The 15,935-nt window shown below is 41.6% G+C and overlaps 1 protein-coding gene across 1 annotated transcript in view; it reads left to right on the top strand.

The window, feature by feature from the left end:
• COL9A3 (collagen type IX alpha 3 chain) overlaps nt 1-15,935 on the top strand; it is a 73,721-nt gene that overhangs the window by 45,514 nt on the left and 12,272 nt on the right. Inside the window, exons 19-26 of the mRNA XM_070744236.1 lie at nt 5,234-5,287; nt 5,792-5,836; nt 6,747-6,800; nt 6,954-7,007; nt 9,507-9,560; nt 10,278-10,349; nt 12,228-12,263; nt 15,034-15,078. Of these exons, the coding sequence (XP_070600337.1) occupies nt 5,234-5,287; nt 5,792-5,836; nt 6,747-6,800; nt 6,954-7,007; nt 9,507-9,560; nt 10,278-10,349; nt 12,228-12,263; nt 15,034-15,078 (414 nt within the window). The remainder of the gene's footprint in view (nt 1-5,233; nt 5,288-5,791; nt 5,837-6,746; nt 6,801-6,953; nt 7,008-9,506; nt 9,561-10,277; nt 10,350-12,227; nt 12,264-15,033; nt 15,079-15,935) is intronic.

Below are 15,935 nucleotides of genomic sequence, written 5' to 3'. Positions count from 1 at the left end.
GGGGTCCCCTCTGAACTTGGTTGTTTTTTGGACAACCCTTTGTCTGAAATGGTATAGAATTTCCTGCTTGAGCAAGGGGTTGGGCTAGAAGATCTCCAAGGTCCCTTCCAACTCTGTTATTCTGTTATACGTTTCGTTATCTAACTAGGTAACATCATCAGGACTATGGAGTGAGATTTGCAGGAACGAGGAGGAGGAGGAGGAGGATAGGAAAAGGACTGAAGGGTCATAACCTAACAACTGAAAGAGAAAACCACTAGTATATAATAAAACAAACCAACTAGTATATAAATTAGAGGGGAGTGAGATTTGGAGACAGTCAGTCAGTCAGACAGCAAGGGAAGGAAGGAGGGAGGGAGGGAGTGAAGGAAGGAAGGAAGGAAGGAGAGGAGAGGAGAGGAGAGGAAAGGAGGATAAGGAGAGGAGGAGGACTAGGGAGTCCTAACCTATCAATTGAAAGAGAAAACCACTAGTATATAACAAAACAAACCAACTAGTACATAAATTAGAGGGGAGTGAGATTTGGAGACAGTCAGTCAGTCAGACAGCAAGGGAAGGAAGGAGGGAGGGAGGGAGGGAGTGAAGGAAGGAAGGAAGGAGAGGAGAGGAGAGGAGAGGAGAGGAGAGGAAAGGAGGATAAGGAGAGGAGGAGGACTAGGGAGTCCTAACCTATCAATTGAAAGAGAAAACCACTAGTATATAACAAAACAAACCAACTAGTACATAAATTAGAAGGGAGTGAGATTTGCAGACAGTCAGTCAGTCAGACAGCAAGGGAAGGAGGGAGGGAGTGAAGGAAGGAAGGAAGGAGAGGAGAGGAGAGGAGAGGAGAGGAGGATAAGGAGAGGAGGACGACTAGGGAGTCCTAACCTATCAATTGAAAGAGAAAACCACTAGTATATAACAAAACAAACCAACTAGTACATAAATTAGAAGGGAGTGAGATTTGGAGACAGTCAGTCAGTCAGACAGCAAGGGAAGGAGGAAGGAAGGAAGGGAGGGAGGAAGGAGAGGAGGAGGATAAGGAAAGGACGACGACTAGGGGGTCCTAACCTATCAATTGAAAGAGAAAACCACTAGTATATCACAGAACAAACCCACTATTATATAAATGAGAAGGGAGTGAGATTTGCAGACATGTAAGTAGGCAGGCAGGCAGCAAGGGAAGGAAGGAAGGAGGGAGGGAGGAAGGGAAAGAGGAGGAGGATAAGGATAGGAGGAGGATTGGGGAGGGCCTAACCTAGCAATTGAATGAGAAAACCACTAGTATATAACAAAACAAACCCACTAGTATATAAATTAGAAGGGAGTGAGATTTGAAGACAGGCAGGTAGTAAGGGAAGGAGGAAGGAGCGAGGGAGGGAGAGAGGGAAAGAAGGAAGGAGGGAAGGAGAGGAGGAGGATAAGGATAGGAGGAGGATTGGGGAGGGCCTAACCTAACAATTGAATGAGAAAACCAGTAGTATATAACAGCACAAACCCACTAGTATATAAACTAGAATGGAGTGACATTTGCAGACAGGCAGGTAGCAAGGGAAGGGAGGGAGGGAGGGAGGGAGGAAAGGAGGAAGAGGAAGAGGAGATGGAGATGATGGTTTCCCTCCATGCTTGAATTCTTGTCTATGAATACAAACTGTCAGAGCAGGTAATTGAAAATGGGAGCATCTTAAAATAAACAAGATTGCAATTTTACATGTTCACATACCCATCAGTGCACAAGACTGTTTATTTATGAAACACATTGAATTCTGTTCTTTCTAAACCTGTTCATAAAATGTTTTTGTAACGGATCAGAACACTGCTGTTGACAGAACTTTTACAAAAAAAAGACCTTTAAAATTCACTGGAGCTGGCAAGACTTTACTCTGACATTAATGAGGCAGGGGGGAAAAAACCTGTTTTGCATTTTTCTCATTTTTCAATGTTTCGTTTCATTACGTTTTTCATTTGTTAAACTCCCATTTGGTTTGTGCCAATGTGTATACAAAACCCAAGCAGTCTTCCACAGCTTGTAAATGTTGTGTTTTGGAATCAAACGGTGAGGGATTTGAGAAGATTTTCCTACGTGTGCAATTACAATGTTGCATAAAAAAGAGCAGAAATCCAATAATTGCCTTTCCCACCCCCCTAATCTTAGAGGCAGGAACATTCAGGCATTTTCCTTACCCCAAACATCAAAATGTCCAAGTTTTATTTATTTATTTATTGTTAGAGTTGGAAGGGACCATGCGGGTCATCAAGTCCAACCCCCTGCCTAAGCAGGAACCCTATAGCATCCCAGCCAAATGGCAGTCCAATTTCCTCTTTAAAATGTCCAGAGTATTGGAGTTCACAAAGTCTGCTGGTAGGTTATTCTACTGGTTGATCGTTCTGACCGTCAGGAAGTTCTTCCTTATTTCCAGGTTGAATCTCTCCTTGGTCAGCTTCCAGCCGTTGTTCCTCGTCCAGCCCTCCGGTGCCCTGGAGAATAAAGTGATCCCCTCTCTGTGGCAACCCCTCATATACCTGTTTCAAAGGAGCTCTCTAGTTGACCTTAGAGACAACCCTCACACTGTCAAAGACCTTGGAGTACAGTAGTACCTCATCTTACGAATGCCTCTACTAAATAACTTTTCGAGATATGAACCCGGTGTTTAAAATTTTTTGCCTCTTCTTCCGAACTATTTTCACCTTACGAACCCGAGCCACTGCCACTGGGATGCTCCGCCTCCAGACTTCTGTTGCCAGCCGAAGTGCTGGGATTCCTCTGAGCCTACCCTCGCTGGAATCCCTGCCTCTGGACTTCCGTTGCCAATCGAAGTGCCCGTTCTTGTGTTGCTGGGATTTCCCTTCGCCTCCCTTCGCTGGGAAACCCCACCTCCGGACTTCCATTGCCAGCTGAAGCGCCCGTACTTGCATTGCTGGGATTCTCCTGAGGCTCCCCTCACTGGGATCCCTTCATTTTTGCTGGTGCTGCTTTGAATCCCAGCAAGGGGAGGTTCAGGGAAATCCCAGCAAAGCAAGACTTCGGATTTTTGTTGGCAGCTGAAGTGCTCGTTCTTGTGTTGCTGGGATTTCCCTGAGCCTCCCCTCGCTGGGAATCCCCGTCTCCAGACTTCCATTGGCAGCCGAAGCGCCCGTACTTGCATTGCTGGGATTTCCCTGAGCCTCCCCTTGCTGGCATTCCTTTCATTTTTGCCAGCACTGCTTTGAATCCCAGTGAGGGGGGGCTCAGGGAAATCCCAGCAATGCAAGAACGGGTGCTTCGGCTGGCAACGGAAGTCCAGAGATGGGGATTCCCAGCGGTGCAAGGCAAAAGGGGTGACTTTGGGGATGGGTTTGCACGCATTATTTGCTTCTACATTGATTCCTATGGGGAAAATTGCTTCTTCTTACGAACTTTTCTACTTACGAACCTGGTCACGGAACGAATTAAGTTTGTAAGACGAACTCTAATGATCTAAGTGCCAGAACCCACTGTAACTACATTGCCAAAAAGGCACTAAGAGTTATTAATCTAATCTTGCGGAGCTTCTTCTCTGGTAATATTGTAGTACTAACTAGAGCATACAAAACATTTGCTAGACCAATTCTCGAATACAGCTCATCTGTCTGGAATCCGCACTGCATATCAGACAGTCATGGGTTCCAGGTTACGCTATCTGGTGCGCTGTCCCAGTAGGGAAATCAGTGATCTGCATCCAGCTGCATGTCCCTGATCCATGCAAGTGCACCCCCGCATGAGATTTGGCCTCTGCGCATGCGCAGCAATGAAATCTTGCATGTGGATGCTAGTTCGAGTGAGATTTTGCCGTTTTTTGCCGATTCTGTGCATGCGTGGAAGCAAAAATGTCAGCGAAAAGAGCTGAAATCTCATGTGCGCCTGTGCCTCTTTGCACAAGATTTTCATTTTCCTTTCATTTCATTTTATTGGATTTGTATGCCGCCCCTCTCCATAGACTCGGGGCGGCTAACAACAGTGACAAAAAACAGAATGTAAAAATCCAATACTACAACAGTTAAAAACCCTTGTTATAAAACCAATCATACATACAAACATACCATGCATAAATTGTAGAAGCCTAGGGGGAAAGATTATCTTAATTCCCCCATGCCTGACGGCAGAGTTGGGTTTTGAGGAGCTTACGAAAGGCAAGGAGGGTGGGGGCTATTCTAATCTCTGGGGGGAGTTGGTTCCAGAGGGTCGGGGCCGCCACAGAGAAGGCTCTTCCCCTGGGCCCCGCCAACTGACATTGTTTAGTTGACGGGACCCGGAGAAGGCCCACTCTGTGGGATCTAACTGGTCGCTGGGATTCGTGCAGCAGAAGGCGGTCCCGGAGATAAACTGGCCTGGTGCCATGAAGGGCTTTATAGGTCATAACCAACACTTTGAATTGTGACCGGAAACTGATCGGCAACCAATGCAGACTGCGGAGTGTAGGTGTGATGTGGGCATATTTGGCAAAGCCCATGATTGCTCTTCCAGCTACATTCTGCACGATCTGAAGTTTCCGAACACTTTTCAAAGGTAGCCCCATGTAGAGAGCGTTATGCTGCGCATGTGCAGAAGCTAAATCCTGTGCCGATGGGTGCATGCACCAGACACACACATACCTACAATGGCATCAGACAGCACACTGGTAGCACCGAAGAGGAGGAAATTGTCAGTGATATCAGACATTAATACAATTGAACGAGTCCAGAGATATTTCACGAGAAGAGTCCTCCACAGAATACCACATGCCACTAGACTTGAAAATTTGGGCTTAGACAACTTAGAATTATGCTGCCTTCAGTCTGACCTAAGCATAGTATACAAAAGTATCGGCTACAACATCCTACATGCCAATGACTACATGCTTCAACTGCAACAATATACGAGCACGCAATAGATACAAACTTAAGGTAAAGCACTCCCAACTTGATTGCAAGAAACTCAGAGTTCAGAGTGGTCAATCTGACTCTGTGGTTTAAATAGTTAAAACTTACAATTTTTGCCCAAATCTCGCTCGCATGAGGATGTTCACACATGCACGGAAGCAAAAAAAAGGCAAAACCTGCCTGCATCTTGCCGTTTGTGTGTGTGTACGGCCACTGAACTACCGGAGCTACGCACCTGGGTGCATCGGCTGCTGCCACCACTGCATACATAAATACATTCATACCTGTACATACATATCATAAACCCAAACTCTTAATATTGTCTGTAATTGTTATTACAAATCTACATATCATAATTTCTTTACCTTCTTAGGGCGCCGCTGGTCGTTCTGGTTCTTCTGGAGAGAAAGGCCCTCACGGACTCCCTGTAAGTTTTCTTTCATAAAATATAGATCAAAGAGATATCAGGGTGATTTGTACCTTCTCTTCATACGTCTCTGCAGCCAAGCATTCTACTTGTTTTCCCTACTGCCTGACCACACTGTTCACCCATTTTGAGACTGTCAGAAATCACTACCCCTAAATCCTTCTCTCCTGAAGTTTTTGCTAACACAGAACTGCCAATACAATACTCAGACTCCTTTTCCCCAAATGCATTATTTTACATTTGGAAACATTAAACTGCAGTTTCCATTGCTTTGACCACTTATCTAGTAAAGCTAAATCATTTGCCATATTACAGACACCTCCAGGAATATCAACCCTATTGCACACTTTTTTGTCTATGACTACATTTTTGGTGCTCCTATTTCATTCTTCCAAAACTGTGCGTAACAGATCCGAGCTGCAGTTATTATGTGTATTATTAAATATTGGGCTTTTAAAATATATCTATGTGTTTCATTGTTAGTGACTCTTTCTCCCCTATCAGGGACTACCTGGGAACGCAGGCACCAAAGGAGAAAAGGGCCAGCCTGTAAGTAAATTATGCTATATTATGAGTATATTAACAAAATTTACATGGCCGTTCAACTCATTCACGATGAATCTGAATAATTTATAGAAATAAAAATCCCATTGCAAAAGCCAAACTGCCCTGGGGACAACAATCAAACCTGGGGTCCCAAGACTCTTTGACAGGCAGAACCGTGTCTTTGGGGTCTTGTGAAAGAGTGCTAATGTTGAGGCCTCTGAAGGGCTGCACTTACATTTCCCTACTGGATCGCTCTAAGCTTAACAACATATACTACATTTCTACAATTTTAAATAAATCTATTTATCAAAATTGTTAATTCAAAAATACTTATCCACTATTATAAAGCAAAATTATAAAAAATAATATCTAGTTGTAAAATGAATTAAAACAGATTAACTAAAATTGTTAATTTCAACATCTCCAATTCATTCATGCATTCATTGATTTTCCTTCATTCATTTTTTATTTTCCTTCAATTCCTTCCTTCCTTCCCCTTCCTTCCTTCCCCTTCCTTCCTTCCTTCCTTCCTTCCTTCCTTCCATCCTTCCCTTATTTGTCTGTCTGTCTGTCTGTCTGTCTGTCTGTCTATCTATCTATCTATCTATATTGGATTTGTATGCTGCCCCTCTCCGAAGACTTGGGGCAACTCAGCTTCCTTCATTTTTCATTTTCCTTCCATTGATTGATGTATTGATTGATTGATTGATTCATTCATTCATTCATTCATTCACTTTCCTTCAATTCATTCATTCATGCATCCATTCATTTTCCTTAAATTCATTCATTCATTCATTTTCCTTCCTTCATTTTTTTATTTTCCTTCAATTCGTTCATCCATCCGTCCGTCCGTCCGTCCATTCACTCATTCATTCATTCATTCATTCCGTTTTCCTTCCTCTTTTTCCCAAAGGGAAGCCCTGGAGAAATGGGAGAGTCTGGTCCTTCAGGAGAACCAGGTGTACCTGTAAGTATCTCTCCAATATTTGTTCAACATTTGTCTCTCTAATTCTAATGAGGCATTTAAACTGTCATGTCATATCACAAGTTACATTTGGATTATCCTGTGTTAAGACTCATGGAAAACACAGAATCAGCAATTTTGTATTTGTCTTTCTAGGGAAATCAAGGTATCCCTGGCGAGAGAGGTGAAACAGGCCCAAGGGGGTCTCCTGTAAGTAACTACTCTAATCATTCCATTTGTAAGACTCAAACTCACCACTATGGCACTCAAAAAAAATGAACCAGAATTCTGGAAGCTCCATCTGTTAGAAGGAAAGTTAGATTTCTGCTGCAAGATGTTTAAAGCTTATAACTGTGGAATAAGGAAGATGGTCTTGACAGTGGTGTGCAAATTCTTTTGCCAAGACAACAAGGGATGAAAAAAAATTTAAGTACAGAACATCCAGATAACATATGGAGCAATTCTGACACCTCCCTAATTCAAAGAAATATAAGAAGGACAGGGATGGGTTCCGGCTTGTCCTACTGATGGTTTGCTGACGGTCTCCTACCACATTTTTGTAGTCTAATTCCATTATTTCTTTTAATATTTTTGGTAGAAATCCTCCTGTTTTATATTTGGCGCATAGATTGTTACCAATAAGATTTTTTTTGTGGCTAGTTTTAATTTCCACTATCAAGATTCTACCCTCCTGATCACTAGATATTGTCTTTGAATTAATTCAATCTTCGACATATACAATGTCCTCTTTTCTTTTCAGGTGCTAGTGCCAAATGTAATTTTCCTAGTTTGGGATTATTTAAAATTCTACTCTGTTTTTCTTTAATGTGAACCTCTTGTATACAAACTATATCCATATTTAATTTTTGGAGCCTAATTAAGGATTGTTTTCCTTTTACTAGGGGTGTTTATACCATTAATGTTTAATGATAATAACCTTATTTCTTCTTCCATCCAACTCTTTGTAATTAAGTTTTAATCCTCTTCTTGTTCTTATCTCCATCTGCGCCTTTGTTTTAGCTCCTTCTCTTTCTTGATGTTCCTCTTCTTTCCTTTCCCTAATTTCTTGTTCCACTATCTTTGCTTCTGATACCTTCTCCTCCTGACTCTTAGTTTCTACCTCCTCTTTACTATCCTGTTCATCTTCCTCACTTATGTAATGATCATAAAATTCCTGAGCTTGGTCTATTGAATCAATATGGAATCCATTTTCCTGCCAGGTGATTAACATTCCCTCCAGAATGAGCAATCTGAACATCTGTTTCAACAATTGGTAGTTTTTTCTTTCTTCCCTTATCCTTCTTGGAATCTATTTTAATGTAATAACCTCTTTCCCTTTGAAAATTAGTGGTTCGTGACATGTTCTGCCATACACTTCATCCCTCACTTTCTTTCTCACAAATTTAACATTAACCTCTCTTGGAGGTTTATATCTGCAGCCATAGTTTGTGTGGATCCGGAATATTTCATCAGTCTCATTTTGGAATTCTTGCTTATTTTTCTGCAGGAATTCCGCCAAAGTTCCACCATTAATTTCAGGAGATCTTCTTTACTTTCCGCTATGTTTTGAAAGCACAAATAGAGCATAGATTTTTCCATTTCAAGATTTATTATAGTCTCATCTAATGCTCTATTTGCTGCTAACATTCTGGCTTCTGTTGTACCTTGTTTTTTTCTCCATTTGTTCTGTTTTGGTTTCTGTTGCTTTTATTTTCTCTTCATTCTTTGTTATCTTTTCTTGCATCACACCCATTTCTTCATCTAGTTTTTGTAACTCTCCTATGTACTTTTTTATTTCCTGTTTGATATCCTCAGTATTATTCGCTATTGCCTGCATCTTCATCATAGTTTCTTGAATCGATGCCAAGGTTACTTGTATATTTGCCGTAGTACTTGCTTTTTCTCTTCCAAGCAGACTTTCTACTGACCTTGGTCCTGAGGGCGAAGCCTTTGTTACTGTTGCCTTTTTCCCTCCTATTTTGGTAACTGTGGAAGTCATAAGCTGTCATAAACATTAGTCAGTTACCCAGGCGTTCAAATTTTGATCATGTGACCATGACGATGCTGCAAACAAAAGATTGAATGTTAGGATGTATGGTCTTTTATGATATATGTGGTTTTAGTAATGCTTTTTACTTTTTTTACTTGTATTTATAACCCATTGTTAGTCTGCCCTTATACTATACTTATACTATTTCCTGTGTTTTATCTTAGGATGGATATATGTTTATCCCAGGCATGTTTAAATTCAGTTACTGTGGATTTACCAACCACATCTGCTGGAAGTTTGTTCCAAGCATCTACTACTCTTTCAGTAAAATAATATTTTCTCACGTTGCTTCTGATCTTTTCCCCAACTAAACTCAGATTGTGCCCCCTTGTTCTTGTGTTCACTTTCCTATTAAAAACACTTCCCTCCTGAACCTTATTTAACCGTTTGACATATTTAAATGTTTCTATCATGTCCCCCCTTTTCCTTCTGTCCTCCAGGGAAAGGGAGGACATGATCGAAACATTTAAATGTTAATAAAGAAATCAGTGTAAAAACTGGTTGCAAGTCACTTTTTTCACTAATTATTTGGTTGTAAGTTTAGGACTACCTGTAATGGTTTTTTTTCCTTATTTAAAATATTGTCACCCTGAAATTGTTGTTCCTGAAAGATGGTACTGTCTTCCTTGATTAATCAATTTCCTTTTTTTTTTCTACAGGGACAACCTGGTCTACAAGGGCCAATGGGAGCACCAGGTGTAAGAGGTTTCCAGGTAAATCAAATTCAGAAAACAGTTTTGGGATGGAAAGGGCAACTGTTGCCAGGCTGGGTGGGCAGCTGCAATTTGTATCTGTATCCTGCAGGGGCACTACTAGTGAAGGGCTACCAAAGTTTTTACTACCACACTGTGGGCGTGGCTTATGCAGGGCGCCCTGCATTTTCTTTCAGTATCTTTCAGTGCAAACTGGGTGCTCTGGGGTGGAGCTCCATTTTTGCTATCCCACTGCGTTCCCCCCCACACCCTGTCCAGACAGTACCAAGGATTTCATGATGTCAACAAATCAAGTAGGCGTTCCTCAACATTGGCAACTTTAAGACGTGTGGACTTCAACACCCAGAATTCTCCAGCAAGCATGGCTGGCTGGGGAATTCTGGGAATCGAAGTCCACACGTCTTAAAGTTGCCAAGGGCACGAAACACTGAAGTAGAATCTATCCAATTGTCTGGTATGCTCTTTAAACTTCCCAAGGCTCTTATTTTCATTGTGGCTGAGGAATTGTGCGAATTGAAGTACAAACATCTTAAAGTTGCCAATGTTGAAAAACACTGGAGTAGAATCTACCCAATGGCCCTATTATTGTTGTTGTTGTGGTTGTGGTTGGTTGTTGTTGTTGTTTTTATTATTATTATTATCACCACCACCATCATTATCATTATCATTATCATTATTATTTTTCTCTTATTCCTCTCTTTTCATTAAAATTTCCAGGGTCGTGCAGGACCGAGTGGGGAACCGGGCCGACCTGGTGCCACTGGGCTACGGGGTGAATCCGGCCAGCAGGTAAATCCTCTGCAATAGTGAATGAGAAATGTGATGAGGCTTTGATGAATGTTACTTAGATGAATGAAGAATTCCTTCAATTCTAAAATGAAAGTCAGGGGTCCCCAGTCCCCTGGGCTGCAGCCTGTTCAAAACAGGGCTGTTCTGAGCCAGCTCCCCAAACACAACAGACAGTTGTAATCAATCAACATATCTTTTATTAGAAGCACCAGCATCCGCGGCAAAATGTTTCTCCCTCACAGCAGGCTAACAGGTTTGTCTGTCAGGGAGATGAATAGTTGTCTGTCACACCTATCCATCTCTGCCCCCTGCCTTTGATCCCCAGAGCTAGGATGGGGCTTCGCTAGCAGCAGCGGCTCCTCTGTCCCAAGAACCAGCTCGTAGATTTCCACTGCTCTCCTCTCCTCTGTTGTCTGTGCATACAGTGGTACCTCTACTTAAGAACTTAATTCGTTCTGTGACCAGGTTCCTAAGTAGAAAGGTTTGTAAGCAGAAGCAATTTTTCCCATAGGAATCAATGTAAAAGCAAATAATGCGTGCAAACCCATTAGGAAAGAAATAAAAGCTCGGAATTTGGGTGGGATGAGGAAGAGGAAGAAGAGGAGGAGGAGGACAGTCACTGCCCAGAGCGAAGGGAGTGCTTTTTTTCTCTGGACGCTGGCAGAGGTTTATTCCCTCTCCAAGCGCCCAGAGAAAGGAAAATGCTTCATTCGCTCTGGACTGCCAAAGCCTCCTTAAGCACCACTGAAAGGCTCCTCTGGCAGCCCAGATGGACAGGATTAAAGGGGGAAGGGCAGGAAACTGGCCGGGCCTTCATGCCGCTCTCAAATTTCCTGGGAAATTTTTCCAGGCTTTGGTTCTTAAGTAGAAAATGGTTCTTAAGAAGAGGCAAAAAGATCTTGAACACCCAGTTCTTATCCAGAAAAGTTCTTAAGTAGAGGCGTTCTTAAGTAGAGACACCACTGTACATGCATCAGGCACTAGACTCATCTGTTCTTCCTCTTTATCATCAGCCACCTCCAGACCTGAGGACTGGACAGATGACCCAGGCTCCATCTCTGTCTCTCTCTCTCTGAGAGCTCCATTCCCTCTTTTCCCTCGGAGAATATTTATTTATTTATTTGTTTGTTTGTTTGTTTGTTAATTTGTTTATTTATTTATTTATTTATTCATTCATTCATTCATTCATTCATTCATTCATTCATTCATTCATTCAATTTTTATGCCGCCCTTCTCCTTAGACTCAGGGCGGCTTACAACATGTTAGCAATAGCACTTTTTAACAGAGCCAGCCTATTGCCCCTACTACCTGGGTCCTCATTTTACCCACCTTGGAAGGATGGAGGCCTGAGTCAACCTTGAGCCAGTGGTGAGATTTGAACCGCTAACCTACAGATCTACAGTCAGCTTCAATGGCCTGCAGTACAGCACTCTACCTGCTGTGCCACCCTGGCTTCTTAAAAATAAGAAATGTCTTTTTTTTAAGACCAGTTTTTTCGAAACACCTGTTGGGTAGAAGGTGGGGCTTAGTGGCAGTTCTACCCACTCTACCCCTAGCTGGGGAATTCTGGGAGTTGAAGTCCACACATAGCTTCAAATCACCAAGGGTGAGGAGCACATTCTATTGCAAAAGTGTTCCAAATGCCGTCTTCAATTTAAGCAATAAAATTAGTTAAAAGGGATTGTTCTAAATCACTTTGTGGCAAGAGGGGAGGCAAACAAATTTCATAAAAAAATAATTTTAAAAAAACATTTGGATGTAGACTTACCTATACCAAAAGGTACTTATTTATATTGTTTTATTGCAACTTGAGAGTAAGTTGCTGGTCAATTATTTTTGGCACTTGTTTTTCATGTTTCTTCTTTATTTGTTTCCAGGGTCCTACTGGGATTTCGGGACCCAAAGGTAACCAGGTAAGATAAAGATCTCAAATCTTCAGATGCATAAATCATATTAAACCATGGTTTGTCTAATCATGGTTTACAGAATAAACTAATCACGCAAACCACAATATGGTTTGATTACTCAGAAGTGGGATTCAGCCGATTTGGAATGATTCGGGCAAACTGGTAGTTGCAACCTGCAGGACCGCCACACCCACCCGTCCGGGCGCAATCCCATCCTATATTTTTGTGTTGTTTGATGTCACATGCACGTGAGCGAATTGCCATGTTTGACTTTGCATGCATGTGCACACGTGCTCACATTTCCAGTTATGGAAATCAGTGAAATTCGGCAATTTTTGGCAATTCTTTGCTCCCGCGTATGCACGGAAGCAAAGAAATCAGCGAAAATCGCCAAAGTCTTGCGCATGCAAATATCCTCATGCGAGATTTGGGCAATTTTCACCTATTTCTTTGCTTCTGCGCATGCGCACAAGCAAATTCTCACATGGGTGTTTGTGCGCTGGCTTCCGGGACAGATGTGTTAGGGAAAAGTAAGTGTGGCCCTTCGCTGTGTGATGCTATTTTAAAGTCATAGCCTTTTAATAAAATGTAGAGGCAGTCTTTGACACTGTTTATTTATTTTATTTTATTTTTATTTATTTTATTTATTTATTTATTTTGTCCAATACATAATACACATTGAAGAGAAAGATATGTAATAATATAAGTAAATAAAAGAATAGAAGAAAAGATATAAAAGTACAGGTGAACATATTTGAAAGGAAGAAAAGATATGTGAGATAAAGGAGAGACAATTGGACAGGGGACGGAAGGCGCACTGGTGCACTTATGCACGCCCCTTACTGACCTCTAAGGAACCTGGAGAGGTCAATCGTGGATAGTCTAAGGGAAAAATGTTTGGAGTTAGGGGTTGACACTACTGAGTCAGGTAATGAGTTTAGTGACTATTCACAGTTGCAATAGCACTGAAAAATGTCACTGAGAACCGGGGCCTTGCACTTATGACTATCATAGCATTTCCAAGGTCAAAATTTGAGTGCTTGGCAACCAGCATCTATTTACAATCATTGCAACATTTCTGGATCAATGTGATCATCATTTGCCACTTTCCTAGCTAGCTTCTCAGTGGGAGAAGTCAATAGGAGAAGCCAGATTCGCTTAATAAACTTGCAGTGATCCACCTAATGACTATGGCAAAAAAAAGCTAATAAAATCAGCTGCAAATCACTTAAAAATTCTCTTGCTTAGCAAGGGAAATTCTGATCCCAGTTTAAGTTGTAAGTTGAGGGCTACCTATAGTTACAACTTAGGTTTTGAGGACTTACTTCCATCTTCAGTTAAGTTCGAGATAGTTTAATGTAAGTCATATTTTTGCTTAAAACGTTCGTTGATCCCATATGTTTTTATATACTCGTTCACAAATCATATTTGGAATCACACATGGCTGCCGGCTCCATAAAGTCAGAAAGCGTGAATTCTGTAGAACTGCATAATAAAAATTGAGCACATTTTATTTCCATCCTTGGCAGTAATTTTCCACATACTTGAACAAGGAAGCCCTCTTCTGGTTTAAACAAGGAAATTTACTTCTAACCAAGAGCAGCAAATAGGGGAAACTCATAAAATTGTTGACAAGCCTCCCATTTAAAAAATGCTCTTCATTGAAGGTTTAACCTTGAATTAAAGTCACTCGCTAGAGCTCAAACCTTTTGAAGTCAAAGTCCCAAAGGCTTATTTTTTCCAAAAAGCAACTGGATTTTGTTTAATTTTTTTTCCCCCTCTTTGAAAAAATTTGGCTTCTCATCCAAAAAGCTTTCTAGATGAAAACTGAAGCAGTATCTTAGATGAAAAGCAAAATGTTTTCAAGGGGGGAAAATATAAGAAACTAGAGGTTCTTTTTAAGAAAAGCACCTTTCGGACAACCTGAAAGAGTGATAATCTCCATAAACATTTGAGTTCAGCTGTGCTCTAAAAGACTGGATGATTTTTTATTTATTTATTTATTTATTGGATTTGTATGCTGCCCCTCTCTGTGGACTCGGGGCGGCTAACAACAGTGACAAAAACAGAATGTAAAAATCCAATACTAAAACAGTTAAAAACCCTTGTTAGAAAACCAATCATACATACAAACATACCATGCATAAATTGTAGAAGCCTAGGGGGAAAGATTATCTTAGTTCCCCCATGCCTGATGGCAGAGGTGGGTTTTCAGGAGCTTACGAAAGGCAAGGAGGGTGGGGGCAATTCTGATCTCTGGGGGGAGTTGGTTCTAGAGGGCCGGGGCCACCACAGAGAAGGCTCTTCCCCTGGGCCCCGCCAACCGACATTGTTTAGTTGACGGGACCCGGAGAAGGCCCACTCTGTGGGACCTAACTGGTCGCTGGGATTCGTGCGGCAGAAGGCGGTCCCTGAGATAATCTGGCCCGGTGCCATGAAGGGCTTTATAGGTCATAACCAACACTTTGAATTGTGGCCGGAAACTGACCGGCAACCAATGCAGACTGCATTGATTTAAGTCTTGGACAAGCCCAGTTTGTGCTAATAATTTTGCCCTAAAAAAGTTGGTCATGAATATGATTGATCAAATATATTCAAGATGTTCTAAAATAATTCTGATTGATTGATTGATTGATTGGATTTGTATGCTGTCCCTCTCCAAGGACTCAGGGCAGCTCACAACACATCACAAAATAGTATGCAATATAAATATCTAAAATCCAATTAATGTTTTGGTTTTTTTTAATAAATGTATTCTTTCTATTTTCATCTGCAGGGCATTGCTGGGTCAGATGGACTACCAGGAAGTAAAGGAGAACTGGTATGTAATGAAACCTGGCTGGGTGACTTTTTATTTATTTTATTTATTCATTCATTTGTCCAATACACAAATACATAGGAAGAAAAATAAACATGTAGTAATATATATAAGGGTAAAGTGAACTTAGAGAAGAGGGTATATGAAAGAAAGAAAATATATATGATAAGTGAGAGAAAGGAGAGACAATTGGACAGGGGACGAAAGGCACACCAGTGCACTTATGCACGCCCCTTACTGGCCTCTTAGGAACCTGGAGAGGTCAATCATGGAGAGTCTAAGGGAGAAGTGTTGGGGGCTAGGGGTTGACACAATTGAGTCCGGTAATGAGTTCCACACTCCGATAACTTGATTGTTGAAATCATATTTTTACAGTCAAGTTTGGAGCAGTTCGTATTAAGTTTGAATCTGTTGCGTGCTCTTGTGTTGTTGCGGTTGAAGCTGAAGTAGTCATTGACCGGTAGGACGTTGCAGCATATGATCTTGTGGGCAATACTCAAATCGTGTTTTAGGCGCCGTAGTTCTAGGCTTTCTAGGCCCAGGATTGTTAGTCTATCACCAGGAGACTGGGAGTTCTAGTCCCACCTTAGGCATGAAAAATAGCTGGGTGACTTAGGGCCAATCACCAGGAGACAGTGAGTCCTAGTCTGGTCTTAGGCACAAAAACTGGCTGGGTGAATTTGTGCCAGTCACTAGGAGACAGTGAGTTCTAGTCCCGCCTTAAGCATGCAAGCCTGGCTGAGGAATTCTGGGAGTTGAAGTCCACAAATCTTAAAGTTGTCAAGGTTGAGAAATCCTGCACTGGAGCTTTGCCTACTGGTTCACTAGTTCAGGAATCTTTTTAATTTAATTTTCAACTA

The sequence above is a fragment of the Erythrolamprus reginae genome, chromosome 3 (genome assembly GCF_031021105.1).
Source record: "Erythrolamprus reginae isolate rEryReg1 chromosome 3, rEryReg1.hap1, whole genome shotgun sequence".
Classification (NCBI taxonomy): Eukaryota; Metazoa; Chordata; class Lepidosauria; order Squamata; family Dipsadidae; genus Erythrolamprus; species Erythrolamprus reginae.
Note: the sequence above shows the minus strand (reverse complement) of the source record. Positions and strands in the feature narration are given on the sequence as shown.